The following is a 16,056-nucleotide window of genomic DNA, read 5'->3' on the forward strand; positions in this document are numbered from 1 at the left end:
AGCCTTCCCCTTTTACTATAAACACCTAAGTAAGGCTCTGTTTCTTTCAGCCCCACCCCGACCCTCACACCTTCCACCCAACCACAGCTATAATCATTATGTTTGATGTACAACTTTTTGATGCCTTAGTTTGTCTATAAAACAGGCATAATAATAATGCTTATCTCATAGGACCGTCTTGAGGCTTAAATAATACACATGAATTGCTTAAAACAGTGCCTGGCACTTGGTAAGGACTCAAACGATCTTAGCTGCTATCACATTTTAATCAATCCAATACCGATGAACATTTAGGTTTTAATAATTTTTCATCATATACAATTCTGTGATTGGACATCCTTGTTCACCATTTTTTGTTAGATAAATTCTTGCAAATGAAAATGCTGACTCAAAACACTCATGTAAAATTTTGCTAGATATAACCTGACCACCCACCAAAAACAATGCCACTCCCTACAAGAGTGTGTGAAGTATCTTGTCCTCATTGTTTCCAACATTGGGTATTAATAATCTTTAACGCTAGGTGTTAATCTTTTTAATTTTTGCCAATCTAACAGGTAAAAATGGTGTTTTATCACTTCTTCTACTAGAAGTTGAACATTTTTTATGTGTTTTTACTATCTGTATTTTTATCATTTGCCTGCTCATATTTGATGTGGAAAGTCAGGAATGTTTTCTCCTGGGCCAACAGGAAAGAAAACACTTCTGTGCCTCATCTCCTAGTCTAATTCAGAAACATGACTGACAGAGCTCCCCTTCCTTTCAATCTCAGTAGAATATAATTTTTACATTCAATTTTCTCTTGTTGCATAGATTAACTGCTTAATCAGGATTCATCTGTTCGTGTTGCATAGCCATAAGCCAAATTCCCCCTCTTTCATTAAAATTTAGATGCCTCTTTTTTGTCCATTCATTTTTATAATAAAATCAGCAACTGGCGAGAGCTCCATCAGTATTTGCGTAAGTCACTCTTTCACTTTCGCAGGAAGGCCAACTGTTCCAATTAAGACAAGCTGACAGATCCATTAAGTGCTTTTGCTTCCAGGTTGAGATTTTTTTTGTTTTCCTCCAAGTCTCCTGTGGCCTTTTATTTTATAAATGAGGGAAGAGAGGTCCATAGAGGTTAAGCACTTAGAATCTGGATCTGCTACCCCTCATTCCTGAGTTTCACTACCAAACAATGAAACACCTCTCTGGGACTACAGTCCTCAAATGCTCCCACTGCTAATTTCCTCTCTTGATGAACTTCAGAGTTAAGAACTGGTGATTGCTGCTTCTAAGATACATTCCTTCTTCCTCTTACAAAGACCCAGTTACTGATGGGGGGCTTCCCCTCCACCCAGCATATCCAGACCCTACTATCATCAGAAACTTCTCCATGATTAAAGTCTCTCTCCACAACCACAGTACCCCATCTCCCCCATGGCTTACTTAATCATACCCAGGACATTTCTTCAACATCAAGGGGTCCTTTAGCCTTCTCCATCCTCCCTGTTCACTTATTTCTCCTTTCTTTTTTCACCTCCAATCCAGCTCAGATTTCATGTCCAAACATTTTAATCATTCTCTTGCCAAAATCCTAAACCTCCATAGTCTCTCTGTACTCATATTGATCCACCTGGCAAAAACCTAAGCCTGTATGATTGCAACAGTCTACCTTCATCATACCTCGGACAACTGAGTACAGCAGGGGAAAGTCCCCTAAATATGCAGATGGTTCCACTGTAAGCAGAAAGAAAAAAAGAAAAAGAAAAAAACCGCTTCAAACTATAATAGTTTCAGCAAAAACAACAACTGCTTGCTGAATAATGCCCAACGAGTCTACCACCTTTCTCTAGCCAAACTACCATGTGACTCTTTAGACCTGCACTCCCCACAAATCTTCACTCCCAAGCAGATGGCCTTACCCAGTAAAGTCACCAGACAAGAACTTTCTCAACTGCCTCTCTCCCCCTCAATCTATATCTATCTTCGCACCTGTCCTTTCTTTACTTGTTACAAAGGAGGAAAGGATACCATTCTCAAGACCACTGTTCCCATGTGCAATCTGGAGCCCACTCCCTCCTTCTTAGGAACCTTGGACTTTTGAGTATTCCCTTTTTCTATATCTTCAACTCCTGTCCCATGGAGATTTCCCATCAGCATTTCGAGAGGCCTGCTTCCTCTTAGAAAAGAGAGGAGAGGGGAAAAAGAAAGAAAAAGGGGAAGAAGAAAAAATATTTCCTTTGTTGCCAAAACCCCTTCAGCTATGTCCCCTCCCATATCGCAGCCAAACTTCACGACCCATCTACATATGCTACCTTTTTTTCTCACCTCCTTCTCACTACTTAACTCACTTAAACTTGGATTCTTCTCCCTAGAGCTTCTATCCCTCAACAAAGTCACTATTATCTTGTCCCTAAAGTCCTTGGACACATACTGATCCTTATCTCATCTGATATATAAGCATCAATTACTCCTTCTTAAAACACTCTCTTCCTCTGGCCTCCATAAAACTTTCTTCTTTTTTACAACATGCTCAGCGCTGTAAGGTTGCCCATAACATCAAACTCTTGACTTTCCTTCTGCCTCTTTGACAGCTGCTCCTCATCTCTTATACCCAATTTCAAATGTAGAAATTTACAGGAATTTCTCTCTCAATTTTTAAGTAATTTCATTCTTTCCCTTGGCGTCTATCATCATCAATATGGCACAGATTCCCATATTTGTACATATCTAGCTCAGAACTCTCACAGGTCCTGAGAATACTTTTATTCCCCAAACCCGGTCCACTTCTGATATTCCCTCACCCAATAAACCACCAGCCACACAGTTACTCAAACCTGAAACTGAGAAGTCATATTGTTAATCAAAAATTCTTTGGTCTCAAAGAAAAAGAAAAAAACCAGCCAGCATAGTGGCTCACGTCTGTAATCCTGGCACTCTGAGAGGCCAAGGAGGGAGGATTGCTTGAGCTCCAGAGTTCGAGACCAGCCTAAGCAAGAGTGAGACCCTGTATCTACTAAAAGTAGAAAAATCATCCAGGCATCACGGTGCATGCCTGTAGTCCCAGCCACTTGGGAGGCTGAGGCAGGAGGATCACTTGAGCACAGAAGTTTGAGGTTGCAGTGACCTATATGATGCCACTGCACTCTAGCCCAGGTGACAAAGCGAGACTGTCTCAAAAAGAAAAAAAGAAAAAAAAACCCTTCAAACTATAATAGTTTCAGCAAAAAGAACGAGAAGGAGGAAGAGAAGGAAGAGAAAGAAAATGTAACTACAGGTAACTACAACATAATAGGCACTCCATAAATGCGTCAAATGAATGAATGGTGAATAAATGGGGAAAAATCCAGGGATAAATCTAACTCCAGGGCAGCTGGATCCAGGTATTAATATTTAAATTACATCATCAGGAAGCCTTCTTGCTTTACCCCTCAGATCTGCTTCCTCTTTGCTTGCTTCATTCTCAGGTTGTTAGCCAAGACAGCCACGGGCAGCTTCAGCTTTAGATTCTATCAAGTTAGCAATGTCCACAGAGTGTGCCTTTTCCCCCAAAAGTCCCAGTTACAATCTCCAGAATGGGCCAATCCCTGTAGCTAGGGGAATGGAATACTAGAATTGGCCAACACTGGCTTTTTTTTTTTTTTTTTTGTACCACCTGACATCTCTTCTATGGCCACCACCCTTGTCTACCCACCTAAACAATATCTCCGCTTGGGTGTCTTTGCTACCTAAGAAAAAGTCCCCAAACCTTTACATGTTCAAGATTTTGTGGCCTGGTCCTCCTCAGCCTCTTCAGCTGTCCACTTCACTCGCTACACTCATGTCTGCTCCCTCCAATATCAGGACCTTTGCCCATGTTTCCCCTGTCTGTAAAGTTCTTCCTTCCTTCTCAACTAGTTAATCCCTACTCATCCTTTCAGTCTCACCCTAGTATCACTTCCTCAGGGACACTCTCCCTGACCCCTAGAGTAGGTTAAATAATCCTTGTCATAGACCAAACCAGCAGCCCATACTTATCATGAGTCTAGTAATTATCATTTAACATCTCTTTTCCTTGCAGAGCAGACGCTCTATGAGGGCAGGGCCTACATCTGTCTTGTTCACCACCTTGGATCCTGGCATAGCGCCTGGTATACCAAGGCATTCCTTAGATATGTATCAAATAAATGAATGAATGTCATGTTCTGGCACAGTCTGTTTAAAATCCATCTACTTGATTTTTTTTAAAAAAGATCAAGAAAAAGAGAGCCAGTGAATGAAATAAAATTACTAAATTTACAAAACTCTTATCCAGAAAAGATGCCAAAGAGTAACATCTAAAGTTGCAAGCTTGTTAGTCCCATGTTTAAAAACCATTTAGTGGCTCTATAATGCCTATGTATTAATATTTAAGATTCAACATGACCTGACCCCAATGCAGAGTTCTCATCTCAGCTTTATCTCCTGCTCTTCCCCCTCACAAACTTTGTGCTAAGTCGATGATTTTCTATTACACTCTATGAATTCCTAGAGATTCCATTTAATCCCTTGGAAAAAAAGGAGTTATAGATTGAGCAAGACTCCTCCCTATCTCCCTCTACCTGACCTAAGTAAGAATAGCTTCTGTGCATCTATTTAACTTATTGAACTTTTTAAAAAACAGTTCTGCTAACTTGGGTGTGAAAATGTTTACCAGAGGTCCTCTCTGCACATCCCACTCATGTGGGAGTTTTGTGTAAAGAACACTAATACACAAAGCAAACAAAAGGAGAGCTGCTCTGGCTGCAGTAAGACAAACCACTGCCTGATTGCTCCTTGTGCCTCCCCAGAATACCCCACCTCAGCATTGCTCAGAACACCTGAGGCTCTGAGGAACCTATAAAACCACAGCTCTAAACAGGCCCCTAGACTTGTCATCTGAACTTTTTGCCATTGAGCCTTAGTTCATATTTTTGTCTTCAATTTGAAATGCTAACAAATTAAAATTCCATGAAAGAATTTGTTCCATGATATTATCAGTGCCTTGAAGAGTGCTGGGTAAACAGTAAGTACTCAATAAATACATGTTGAATGAATGATGTTCTTCCTTCTAAGCTCCTGTCAAAATCACTCTTCAGTGTCACACAAATGGAATCTTGTTTTAAAAAATCTTCCATACTCCTGCTACATAGAATTAAAATATGTGTTCTACAAATGTCAGGCAGTAAGTCAGACACTAGGGATACAGAACTTAAGACACAGTTCCTGCCCTTGAAGGTGCTCAGTCTGAAACTTTATACTTAAATATAGTCCTCATGCAATTCTACTTTATAGTCATTTATTTATTCATTCTACAACTACATGAATACCTATCACAAGACAAACACAGATCCTATATTATTCCTATTACCTTATTTATCTTAAAACTATCACAAAGATCAGACACTTAATTCTTGAATGGCATTTAAAATAATTACAGAAAAGTTCTTTAAAACATTTTCTAAAGTAAATGTTAGGAACTAAAATCATGTTTCCTAACTACTTCTCACTCACCTATTAATTACATAACCATATCCCTATAAAAACCAACTCATATTATGTCAAAAAAAAAGTTTTAAGGCTTCTCAGCTATACAAATGATAATACTACATAATAAATATTGCTCGAAACTATTTTAAAATGTAAAATGTGTCTACCCTTTGACCCAGCAATCCTACTTTTGAGATTATCCTAAATATAAATATCTATGCATGTACAAGGATGTATGTATATCTACTGGCCTAGAGGTTAGTGGAATATCATGAAATGAAAAAAGAAATTTGCAGAGAAATATGTATAGTATGATTCTATTTTTGTTATTGAGAACAAAGAGAGTATATAATTACATAAACACAAGCAAGGAGGTAGATGCTGTAGTCTGAACGTGTGTCCCTCCCACTTCCAAATTCATGCTGAAATTCTCACCGGCAAGGTGATGGAATTAGGACGTGGGGTCTTAGGGAGGTGATTAGACCATGAAGGCAGAGCCCTCATCAATGGGATTAGTGCCATTTAAAAGAGGCCAGAGAAAGATCCCTCATCCCTTCCACAATGTGAGGACACAACAAGATACTATCTATGAACTAGGAAAAAAGCCCTCAGAAAATATCAAACCTGCTGGGACCTCGATCTTGGACCTCCTAGCCTCCAGAACTGTAAGAAACAAATTTCTGTTGTTTATGAACCACTCAGTTTATTGTATTTTGTTATAGCAGCCGGAATGGACTAAGACAGAAGAATACAAACAAACTATTAACGTTGGTTACTCCACAAACTGGATGAAGAGAAAGAGAATTGCTTTCCAGATATTCCTTTAAGTTGTCTGACATAGGGCATATATCATTTTTGTAATTAAAAAATGAAAAACTTTATTCTTTTAAGTGTATATAAAGGCTGCTTTTCCTGTGCTTTAGTTCTAAATATGGGCACTCCCCAAGTTCTGGACATTTGACACACAATCATTTTACAAATACAACCTGCTGTGCTACATCAACTGATTTGAAGGGCAAAAGGGAGAGAGGGTAGAGGTTGTGCCTTGTGACAACTTTTCTTCTCACCAAGAGGCTGCACATGCTGAAGGGTCAGGGAGAAAAGGAGAATGTGAGAAGGCATTTAACACAATAAAACAATGTTAACAAGAAACAATAAAACAACATGAAAATGGAAATGACTGGCAGGTTCCCGAGCTTGTTAAAAATAAATAATTGAAACGTCAATTAACCCATAACGTATTTGAGATATTATATATTTCCTGTATATATCCAATATAATTGTGCAATGGGATGGCTTTGGGATGACTGCTACAATTCCCACCATCCCTTGATATCTGTACAGCACTTTATAGTTTACAAAGTTCTTTGATACACATGAATCAAATGTTCCAGCTAAGAGAAATCAATTAAAATACATACATCTATCATTACAAACATATGCAACAATTTAATCTTTGATGATTAAAAAGGTTGCAGACCATGAACTTGAAACATATGCTATGAGCTATTATGAACATCAATTTAAATTGTACAGTAGATAGGTATTTTCATAAACAGAAAATTGAAGCTGAGAAACTATAAGACCAAAAGTTTATTTTAACTTTTATAAGCAAAGGTCAATTTCTTTGAACAAAGTCTACCCTAGTGGGCTATGACTGACAGTTAATCCACTTACAAATTTGTACATAAATACCAAACGTGGGAAAATCTGGGCCCTAATCCTTTTTTTTTTTTAAAGAGACAAGGTCTCACTTTGTCACCCTGGCTGGAATGCAATAGCATGATCATAGCTCACTGCAACCTCAAACTTCTGGGCTCAAGCGATTCTTCTGCCTCAACCTCCCAAGCAGCTAGGACTACAGGTGTACACCACCACACCCAGTTTGGGCTCTAATCCTTGACAAAATATTTCTCATTCTACTTCTTCCCTAGAGGGTTAAAAAATCCTTTATGTACAGTTTCACATTATGCATGATTTTGCAAAAAGGATTGATAGAACTGTATATAGATTTTCTGAGTTGAAAAATTGTAAAATCTAATTTAAAAAATCTAACTTGGCACTCAACATATATACCAGTATGCCAAACACTATAAATGAAAGATACATATCCATTTACTTCCAGACACAGCAAAGGTAAACAAATTTCATAATGCTTTCTACCCACTGTATGTATTTTACAGATAAAACTTTTCCAGGAAAACAGGCCATATATATGAAGCCAATAAGATATACTTTCCAGGCATTTAGGAAAGGCCAATATAAAGAAGGGAATGAGGGACAGATCAATTCACAAAGAAACAAGACATCATAAATCATCTAAAATGAATAAGAACTAGAATTCAAGAAAGAGATTCAAATGAGGTTAAGTGACAGCCATACAAAGTAAATCCACTTAAAATGGAGACCAATTTTCATATTAAATAGTGAGAGTAAAAAGTCTGATTAGAACATTCTCTTGAAAACATTTTTAAATAGTTTATCTTATATGTAATAACATTTGAGTTATAATGAAAACTATGTGCTTATTCTTAAAACATAAAAACAGTGAATCAAATGTTTTGTTAGAAAAATAAAAATTTTTTCCAACAAATTGTATGTTAGCCCAATTCAAAATAATTTGATTTTCACAGAGCAGTCATAAAGAAGGTTTGTTTTGATTTGAAAACACTCAAAGGTTGCATTAAGCTTCTCAAATGCCTCTCTTAATACTTTAATCTTCAAATCATTCTCTTTTCAATGTCTATAACTCAAAGTCATCCTTGTTGGTTTCTCGTGTACTTTTTTTTTCTTTGAAACAGGGTCTCACTCTATTGCCCAGGCTAGAGTACAGTGATGTCATCACAGCTCACTGAAACCTCAAACTTCTGGGCTTAAGCAATCCTCCTGCCTCAGCCTCCCAAGTAGCTGGGACTACAGGCACATGCCATCATACTCAGCTTTTTTATTTTTTGTAGAGATGGAATCTTGCTATATTGCTCAGGCTTGTCTTGAACACCTGACCTGAAGCCATCTTCCGGCCTCGGCCTCCCAAAATGCTGGGATTACAGGTGTAAGCCACTGCACCTGGCCTCTTGTTTACATTTTAACTGGTTTGTTGAATGCTGTAACATGCAAAATTCACCTAGGGAGCTTAACACACAAACAAAATTAAGAGGGGTTTTTGAAGGGGACTAATTTTGTAAGTGGTACATTAGTTAGTATTTTGCTTTCCTACACAATTCCTCCTGTAACCTCATACCTGCCGGGACTTGGATGACAAATTCATAGCCAATGAGAACCCCCTGTGTATTTATTTTGCCTGTATATATAACAAAACGGGATAGACATCTTAATATCTTAGGATATATACAATATATCCTGGTCAGGACATTTATAAGGGACTTTTTTAATGTAATATAATACTGTACCAAGGTTGTAAGGGAGTTCCTTTTCATATAGAGTCTTTCCAAGTACTGTAGTCCCTCATCCTTCAGTAACTCCAATGGGAAATGATGCAGATTCCTATAATTTAAGAACAAATTCTTGTGCTTTTCCAGCCTTGCCACAGAGATCGTCTTACAAAGTTCGGATGCCATGACTGAGTATATCCCATTAGGCACACTGCAGCACTACATCTTGTCAAAATTGGTCCATTTCTATAAAGAAAACAAGAAATTTAATCGTTATAAGACTTCTTACAAGCCATATAAACCAGTTAGCATATAGAGCTTGCAGATACTAAAAAGATAACTATATATTCAATCCTATATTTTTCTTTCAAAACAACTAAAGTGATCACACATATTTAAGAGATTTAAATGAATTAACAATTTAATAAAAATACTCTGGTTAAGCAATATTTACTACTTATTGGAAAAAGTCCTGATGGGAAAAATAGTTTTTGGACTTGAGATAGGAATCCTTGTCTAAAAGAACAGAAACCAGTTTCATAACACACAACCAAAGGAAAAGTTTAAAAATCAAATGCAGAAAACAGCATTTCCTTTTTGAACTACTTCATTTTGTACTTAGCTTAAGGTATTTCAAAAATATTAAAATATATTAAAATACATGTTATTTATATCTAGAGCACTAACAGCTTCATTTTCTTCATGTCCTAGTATCTAAATATTGTCCTACATTCTCATTTTTTCTTTCATCTATTTTCTTCCTTTTTAGCTTTGCAGACCATTAGAAATAGCAAAGGGCCATGCAGTTTCATTATTTTAAATTATTTCAATGAATGAAGAAACACTGCACTAAGAAACAAGAACCCTGTATTATTCTATTACAATCCCTCTGAGCCTCAGTTGCCTAATATATAAAATGAAGATAGCAATTAATGTGTTAGTTTAAAGGCCTGAGTCTAGGACAGATTACTTAAATTCTCTTCTAGCTCTAAAATTGACAAGGATAGGAAGAGAAGCAACATTTGCCATCTTATCCCCTGGTACAAAGCTGAAGCAAACTTCGCCATCACTTAACACAAAAAGAAACAAACTCAGGGCTTCAATAATTTGTCCAGGGTCAAACAGCTCACAAGGGATAAAAGCAAGGGGTTGAGGCCAGGTACAACGGATTTCAAAGCCTGGGTTCTTTACAGACACTGACTCACAGGACTCCACAGGGTACTAAGGAAATGCTAAAACAATTAAAACAAGTTGAGCTTTGCTCAAAGATTCTACTCTCCGTTTTCCTGGGCACCTTTTCTAAACTCTTTATTAGAAAGCACCTTTTAAAGGAATTTATTTTTTCTTAAGAAAAAACAATTTCATTGGGAATTAATACCAATTTAGTATAAAATATAATAACATAAGCTTTCAATAAACAGGGTTTTATAACTTTTTGGTTATTTTCTATTATTTCCAAACTCTAATTTCTAGCTAATTAGGCAGCACTTGTCATTTTATATAAAAGAGCAAATAATACGAAATATTCAATAATATACCCAATGCAACACAAGAATCCAATACTTTTCCATATTTATTCTACCTACTCACCTATTTTGTGACAGAAATTATGTGACTTTGTGCAAGATACTCAATCTTTTGACATCTTCCTTCTCTCACCTATAGAGCAAAGGGAACTAGACTACAAATAACATCAATGATTCTGTGTAGAAAGTGAAACTTGCTAGGTAATTATTCACTGAACTAATAAACTGGAAGCTGTTTAGATGTCTCACAAGCATCTCAAACTTAACACATTCAAAGAGAGCTTTTGACTTTCATTACCAATCCAAACCTCCCCAGTTTTTCCGATCTCAGTAAATGGTGCACACTTCCAGCCACTTCACTGCTCAAGCTAGAAAATTGGAAGTCATGAATGATTCCATCTTGTCATGCAGCTGCCACCTCAAATCTATCACAAGGCTAATGGTTCCCATCTCCAAAACACAGCTCAAATCATCCACATCTCTCCATCTGCCAAAACCACAAGCCACGGTCATCTCCTGCCTGGGCAGCTATATAGGTGGTCTCTCTGTGTCCACTCTAGTCACTTCTGACACATTAAACACAGCAGTGAGCCTTTAAAAATGTAAATCTAACTATGTCACAATCTCTCTCTCAGGCACACGTCTTACTAGATAAACTTGCCAGAAGCTTCTTATTTAGAAAATCAAACTTATAACAGGCCTTCAGAGCTCCTCACCATCTGTCCCCACCCACTTCTCCAGCACTTTCCCTGGCTTCTCACCAAGCTCCTGGGCATTTCTAATCCCTCAAACTACCAAACTCTTCACAGCACTTGCTGCTCTCCTCTTAGCCTGGAAAGCAATGACCCATTATCCTCCAGGTTTCAATGTAAAAATCACTTCCCTATCCCAAAGTATTCCCGTGGTATTTTTTCAGAGTAACCCAGCTGTTTGTTTTTTCTTCATCAGCGTCCTCACAATTTGTAATCTGTGTATTTATCAGTGCACCTGTTTCCTGCCAATCTAGCCAAAAGTCTGTAAAATCTTGAGGGTAGGGATTTTGCTGCTTGCTTTATACTTGCATGCCTGTATTTAGTACAGTATCTAAAAGCAAGCCCTCAAACAGCTGATGAATGGATGAAATTAGGACATGTGGAATAACACTGCAAAGCTGATTTTTCATCTACCTATCACAAGACTACTTATAGAGTCTATAAACTTGCTGCATGCCATAAAGATCTCTAATCCTTACAACTATGCATTGCAATAGACATTCTTTAGACATTTTACAGATGAGGAAACTGAGTTTCTGAGAGAATACCCCACCAGAATTCCAACACAGATGGACTAACTGCAAAGACTGTGCACTGCCCTACAATGCAGCCTTTCAATGCATTTCAATGTGGTCAGTGCTTCTTCCTATCATTTACGTGATAGGAAATGGTAGGCAAAGCTTATACAAGACTTACTTCTTCAAGCAAAATTATATCCAAAGCCACACTCGCTGAAGGAAGATTCAGTAAGAGAATTCACTGTAACCTGACCGCTTTCCTTCTGAAAGTTCTGGCTGGGATTGACTACCTCAAAAACATCATTACCCCTGTTAAAATGCTACAAAGGCAGGCTGGGAGATAAAATATACACAAATGAAATCCGAAAGCTGCCAATAATCAACAATGCTCACAGTTTTCCAATATGCATTCATTGGAAATATACAGCCTTTTAACAAGATAATTTTCTTGCCTCATTTTACTTTAACACCTCGTATCTACAGTTAAAGCAAATGGTGTATTTAATATTAACTGTATACAGCTAGCTGCACCTCTGAGTTTTCTGACACCAATCTATCTTACTACTTAAAAACACAGACACACACACAAAAAACACCTCCCATCTTAAGTAAATTCCACACATTTTAAGCAGGAGTGTTTTAAAGGAAAGGAATCCCTTAGACTGACTTCCTTGTACTCAATTCCTCATTCTCATTTCCTAACACTAGAGATTAGAGGATTGTAAACTGTATATTAGAAGAATTTGTAAATGGTTTCTTTCTCAGTACCGTACTAAGAAACACTGACAGAAGTCTTAGGCAAAACACATGCCGTTTTGCCTGAGTTAGCCACACACTAAGGTCGTTACAGTTAAGAAGCAGCGAGCCCAGTGGCAGGGATTTCCCAGACTCGGTACCGGGATTCTCCGGTCCGAGGAGACACCGGCCGCGGAGGGGCGGAGGACCCGCCAGTCGCGGCGACCCTAGGCCCAGACAGCCCAGTGGTCCCACTCGCAGCGGCCTGGACGCTTCTGCGGGATCCGGTATGGGGCGTCCCCGCGGTATGGGGGGCCAGGCCAGGGGGCCTTGCCAAGTGAACCACCCGACACCGCCGACAGCAGTACTCACCTCGGCGCCGACAGAGCCAGCTCCGGAGCGCAGGCGGCGTTGGACCCCAAGCGGAGGGACGGTGGGCGGGGCGGGACGCCGGGAGAGGGGCGGGACTCTAGGGGCAGGGCAGAACCCGCGCTGGAGGAGCTGGGGAAGAGGGAGCCGTGGAAACGAGGATGAAACCTCACGATAAGTCGCCTGTGTTCTCGCGGTTTTATGATAGGTGGGGCGAAAGGCTCGTTTTCCAAGCGATGTGCCTATTGGCTGAGATCGCGGTTTCCTCCAGACTGGCCCCGCCTACGGCTCTAATCTTGCTTCCGGCTACAGCTGGTAGCTTGTTGTTGAGAGAGCGGCTTTTTGCTTACGTCCTGAAGGGGTAATTTATCTGGCTCCAACCTCAGGAATTGCCAGTTACTGACCTGTTCTTTCATTCATAAATTCATTAAGGCACTTGGACTCTCATTCAATGCATATGCTAAGGGTTTACAACAATAACATCCGATGTTAATGTGTACCAGGCAGCGTTCTGAGAGCTATGCGTAAATTATCTCATTTAACTCTTAACAGAAATTCCCGAAACTGGAACAATTATTAATACTAGTCTGCCGGGTGAAAAACCGAGGCCGGTAGGTAGGTTTATGTAACGTAGCCAAGATTAGTTAACAAATAATGAGTCTAAACACCGGATTTGAGGGCTCACTGTACGCACTGATAGGTTCCAAAGATGAGGAGGTAACCTAGTCTCTGCCTTTCAAACACCCAAGGTCTATTGTGAGAAACGATTGCTAAAAAGGACAAAAAAACAACTTAGTTAAATATTGTGGGCAGTTCCTAGCATGAACTGAGTAGGTTATCAATAAATATTTCTTCAAGACAAAAAGTCCTATGTCAGCGAAAGAGACATCAAAGAAAGAGGGCTTTACGTTGGTTAAAAAAAAAAATCTGAGCATTGTTCGACAGTGTTAAAAAACAAAACAAAACAGTTTCGAAATACCATGGCCATTAACATGGCAACTTTCCTTGTGAAATGAAGACTTTTAAAATTTTTCTTCTACTGTAATTGCTGTTATTTGTTGTCCTTTGTGAAGCTTGATGCCTATTAATTTGCTAGAGGCTGCCAGGCAATCTTAACTTTATGATGAATTAGTTTTACGTTAGCTTATTTCATTACTCTTAGAGATGAATAACCTAGAAAGTAGAGTTACATTAAAAATAACACCGGGTCTAAAACAAGGTATGAGTTATAGTAAAATATCAATGATCTATTTGTTAAAATCTGGTCTTCAGGAGTTCCTGAAGCATAGTATATGCCATATATTTCTAAAGCCTTTTATATAGCCTCATAATGCGTAAGAATTTGTGGTACTCAAATTTTTTGTTGAATTGAAAATGAGGAAACCTACATTTTGTGTAAAAACAAAAATCAGCCCAAATAGTAAGACTTGCTGCCGGTATGTGAAGTCACCAAAAAAAGGATTAACGATAGTCAGAACAATTTTTTAAAAAGTAATCAGCCTCAGTTTTCAGTTTTTTAAAACAAGGGAAATATTGTTTTTTCAATACATGAATTTAACATATAATATTTGATCATGAAAAATGAATTATGTTAAAATAACTTTTACCCCCTCCCCAAATTGACACAAAAATTGCCAAGTGATTATATGTGATAGTATAGTATCCTATGACCACTCTTAGATATTCTCTCAATTTGTAGAGTCAGTTAGCACATTTTGTCTCACTTAAAACAAACGGGGAAAAAAACCTCTAATGTAAATTGTTGATTTTACAATCTTTGACAAACTTTAACATCAACAAGTAGCAATACCACTTTAAGAAAATTCCAAGGAAAAGACAACCCCATTTTAAAATTCCCACCTCTGGCTCCCAAGGATTGGGTTGCAAACTTCGACAAATTACTCTCCTCCACTCCCTATTGGTGATTGCTCTATCATTCATTCTTCTGCCTGGAGTTTTGTACGGAACCCGTTGCTGCCGTAATTTAGCTTGAGACTGCCCTACTTTACACTTTTTCATGGTTATCAATCTGTACAAAGAATCACCGAACTGATACAGCGGGAGCCAAACTGGCAAATCAGGCTGCCGAGACAACTGTGCGATTCGCTCGAAAAAGAAATGGAGAACCTCTCAAACCGCCTCGGTAAACTGACAAAGAATTTTACGATGTAGCTGGAGACTTGAGAGTTAAAGAAACTTTCCGGTTTTTTGCTAGTTTTAAAGGAGTAAGTGTCAAAGGAAAACCAGAAAATACAGGCACAATCTAACGGTGGCAGGAAGAAGAGTTTTCAGAGAGTGTTTTTTTCTCTTTAGTGTGAGGATGGAAGGCATCATCCCCAGATTATCAGTGGATTTTTAAAAGGTAAAGGAAGCAAGATGATAAGATTAATTTTAGATTATTTTCTACTGTAAGAAACTGCTTTGTTGTTATTGTTCCTTAAATATGGATATAGAAGAACATTTAATAATATGGTAACTTTTCAATGAAATGAATATATTTGTTTGTATATTATTATCACACCAGCATAGCAGACAATACATCTATTAAAAGATATGAGAACGTCAGAGTTGGCTTTGGACCCAAACTTTGTGTATATTTATAGATTAGAAAATCCAGGGACAGATCTGCTAATGGCCAAGCAAATGTAGTATTGGTATCTGAAGCAGAATCAGCAGATAATTAATGTAAGGATAAATTCCCTGAAAAGAAATCCAGCATTTATATTTTCAAAACGATATTTTGTATTAAAACTAAAATATAAAACTTATGGAAAATATCGATAAACAAGAATAACTATTTCTTGAATGGCCTCTGTTAATCCATATATGGAAATATAAAATAATAAAATATAGTCTCTCAAGAGGCTCATACTCTAGCTCAGGAGCAAATGAGGCTCAGAACATTTAAATTAAAACTTCTGAACAGTTCTTAATGCCCAAATGACTGCTATAGACCATAGGTAATTCAGGAGCTCAGATCAGCGTGAGCTGAATTATTCAGGCAGGGCTTTGCAAATTATGGGTAAGACCTAATTTGGGCCTGAGCAATGGGCCAAATTTCAGACAGAAAAGAAGGGAAGGGACATCCCTGGCAGTAAGTCATTAGCCAGTATGTGCAGTCTAAGAATGAGTTGGCTCTGACTGCAGCAGGAAGTTCATTTGGGAACTTTGGTTAAAAACGAAAAGCATGAGAAGTTACATGAAGGGCCAAAATTGCCAGAATTAAGGAGATACCTGGGTTTTGAACAGGAGGGACACTTTATGAAAGGAATATTTCAAGACGGTAAAACTG

General features: G+C 38.2%; 2 protein-coding genes across 2 annotated transcripts in view; one reads left to right on the top strand and one right to left on the bottom strand.

Annotated features, from left to right (window-relative positions):
• The window catches only part of LRRC28 (leucine rich repeat containing 28), a 132,950-nt gene extending 120,122 nt beyond the window's left edge, over positions 1–12,828 (bottom strand). The window contains exons 1-2 of the mRNA XM_012643669.1: positions 12,768–12,828; positions 8,878–9,110 (exon numbers count right to left, since the gene is read on the bottom strand). Of these exons, the coding sequence (XP_012499123.1) occupies positions 8,878–9,050 (173 nt within the window). The 5' untranslated portion in view covers positions 9,051–9,110; positions 12,768–12,828. The remainder of the gene's footprint in view (positions 1–8,877; positions 9,111–12,767) is intronic.
• Positions 12,829–15,106: 2,278 nt separating this feature from the next.
• TTC23 (tetratricopeptide repeat domain 23) overlaps positions 15,107–16,056 on the top strand; it is a 78,149-nt gene continuing 77,199 nt past the window's right edge. Inside the window, exon 1 of the mRNA XM_012643714.1 lies at positions 15,107–15,126. The gene's annotated coding sequence lies outside the window, so the exon portion shown is untranslated. The remainder of the gene's footprint in view (positions 15,127–16,056) is intronic.

The sequence above is a fragment of the Propithecus coquereli genome, unplaced genomic scaffold (assembly GCF_000956105.1).
Source record: "Propithecus coquereli isolate 6110/MARCELLA unplaced genomic scaffold, Pcoq_1.0 Scaffold20, whole genome shotgun sequence".
NCBI lineage: Eukaryota > Metazoa > Chordata > Mammalia > Primates > Indriidae > Propithecus > Propithecus coquereli.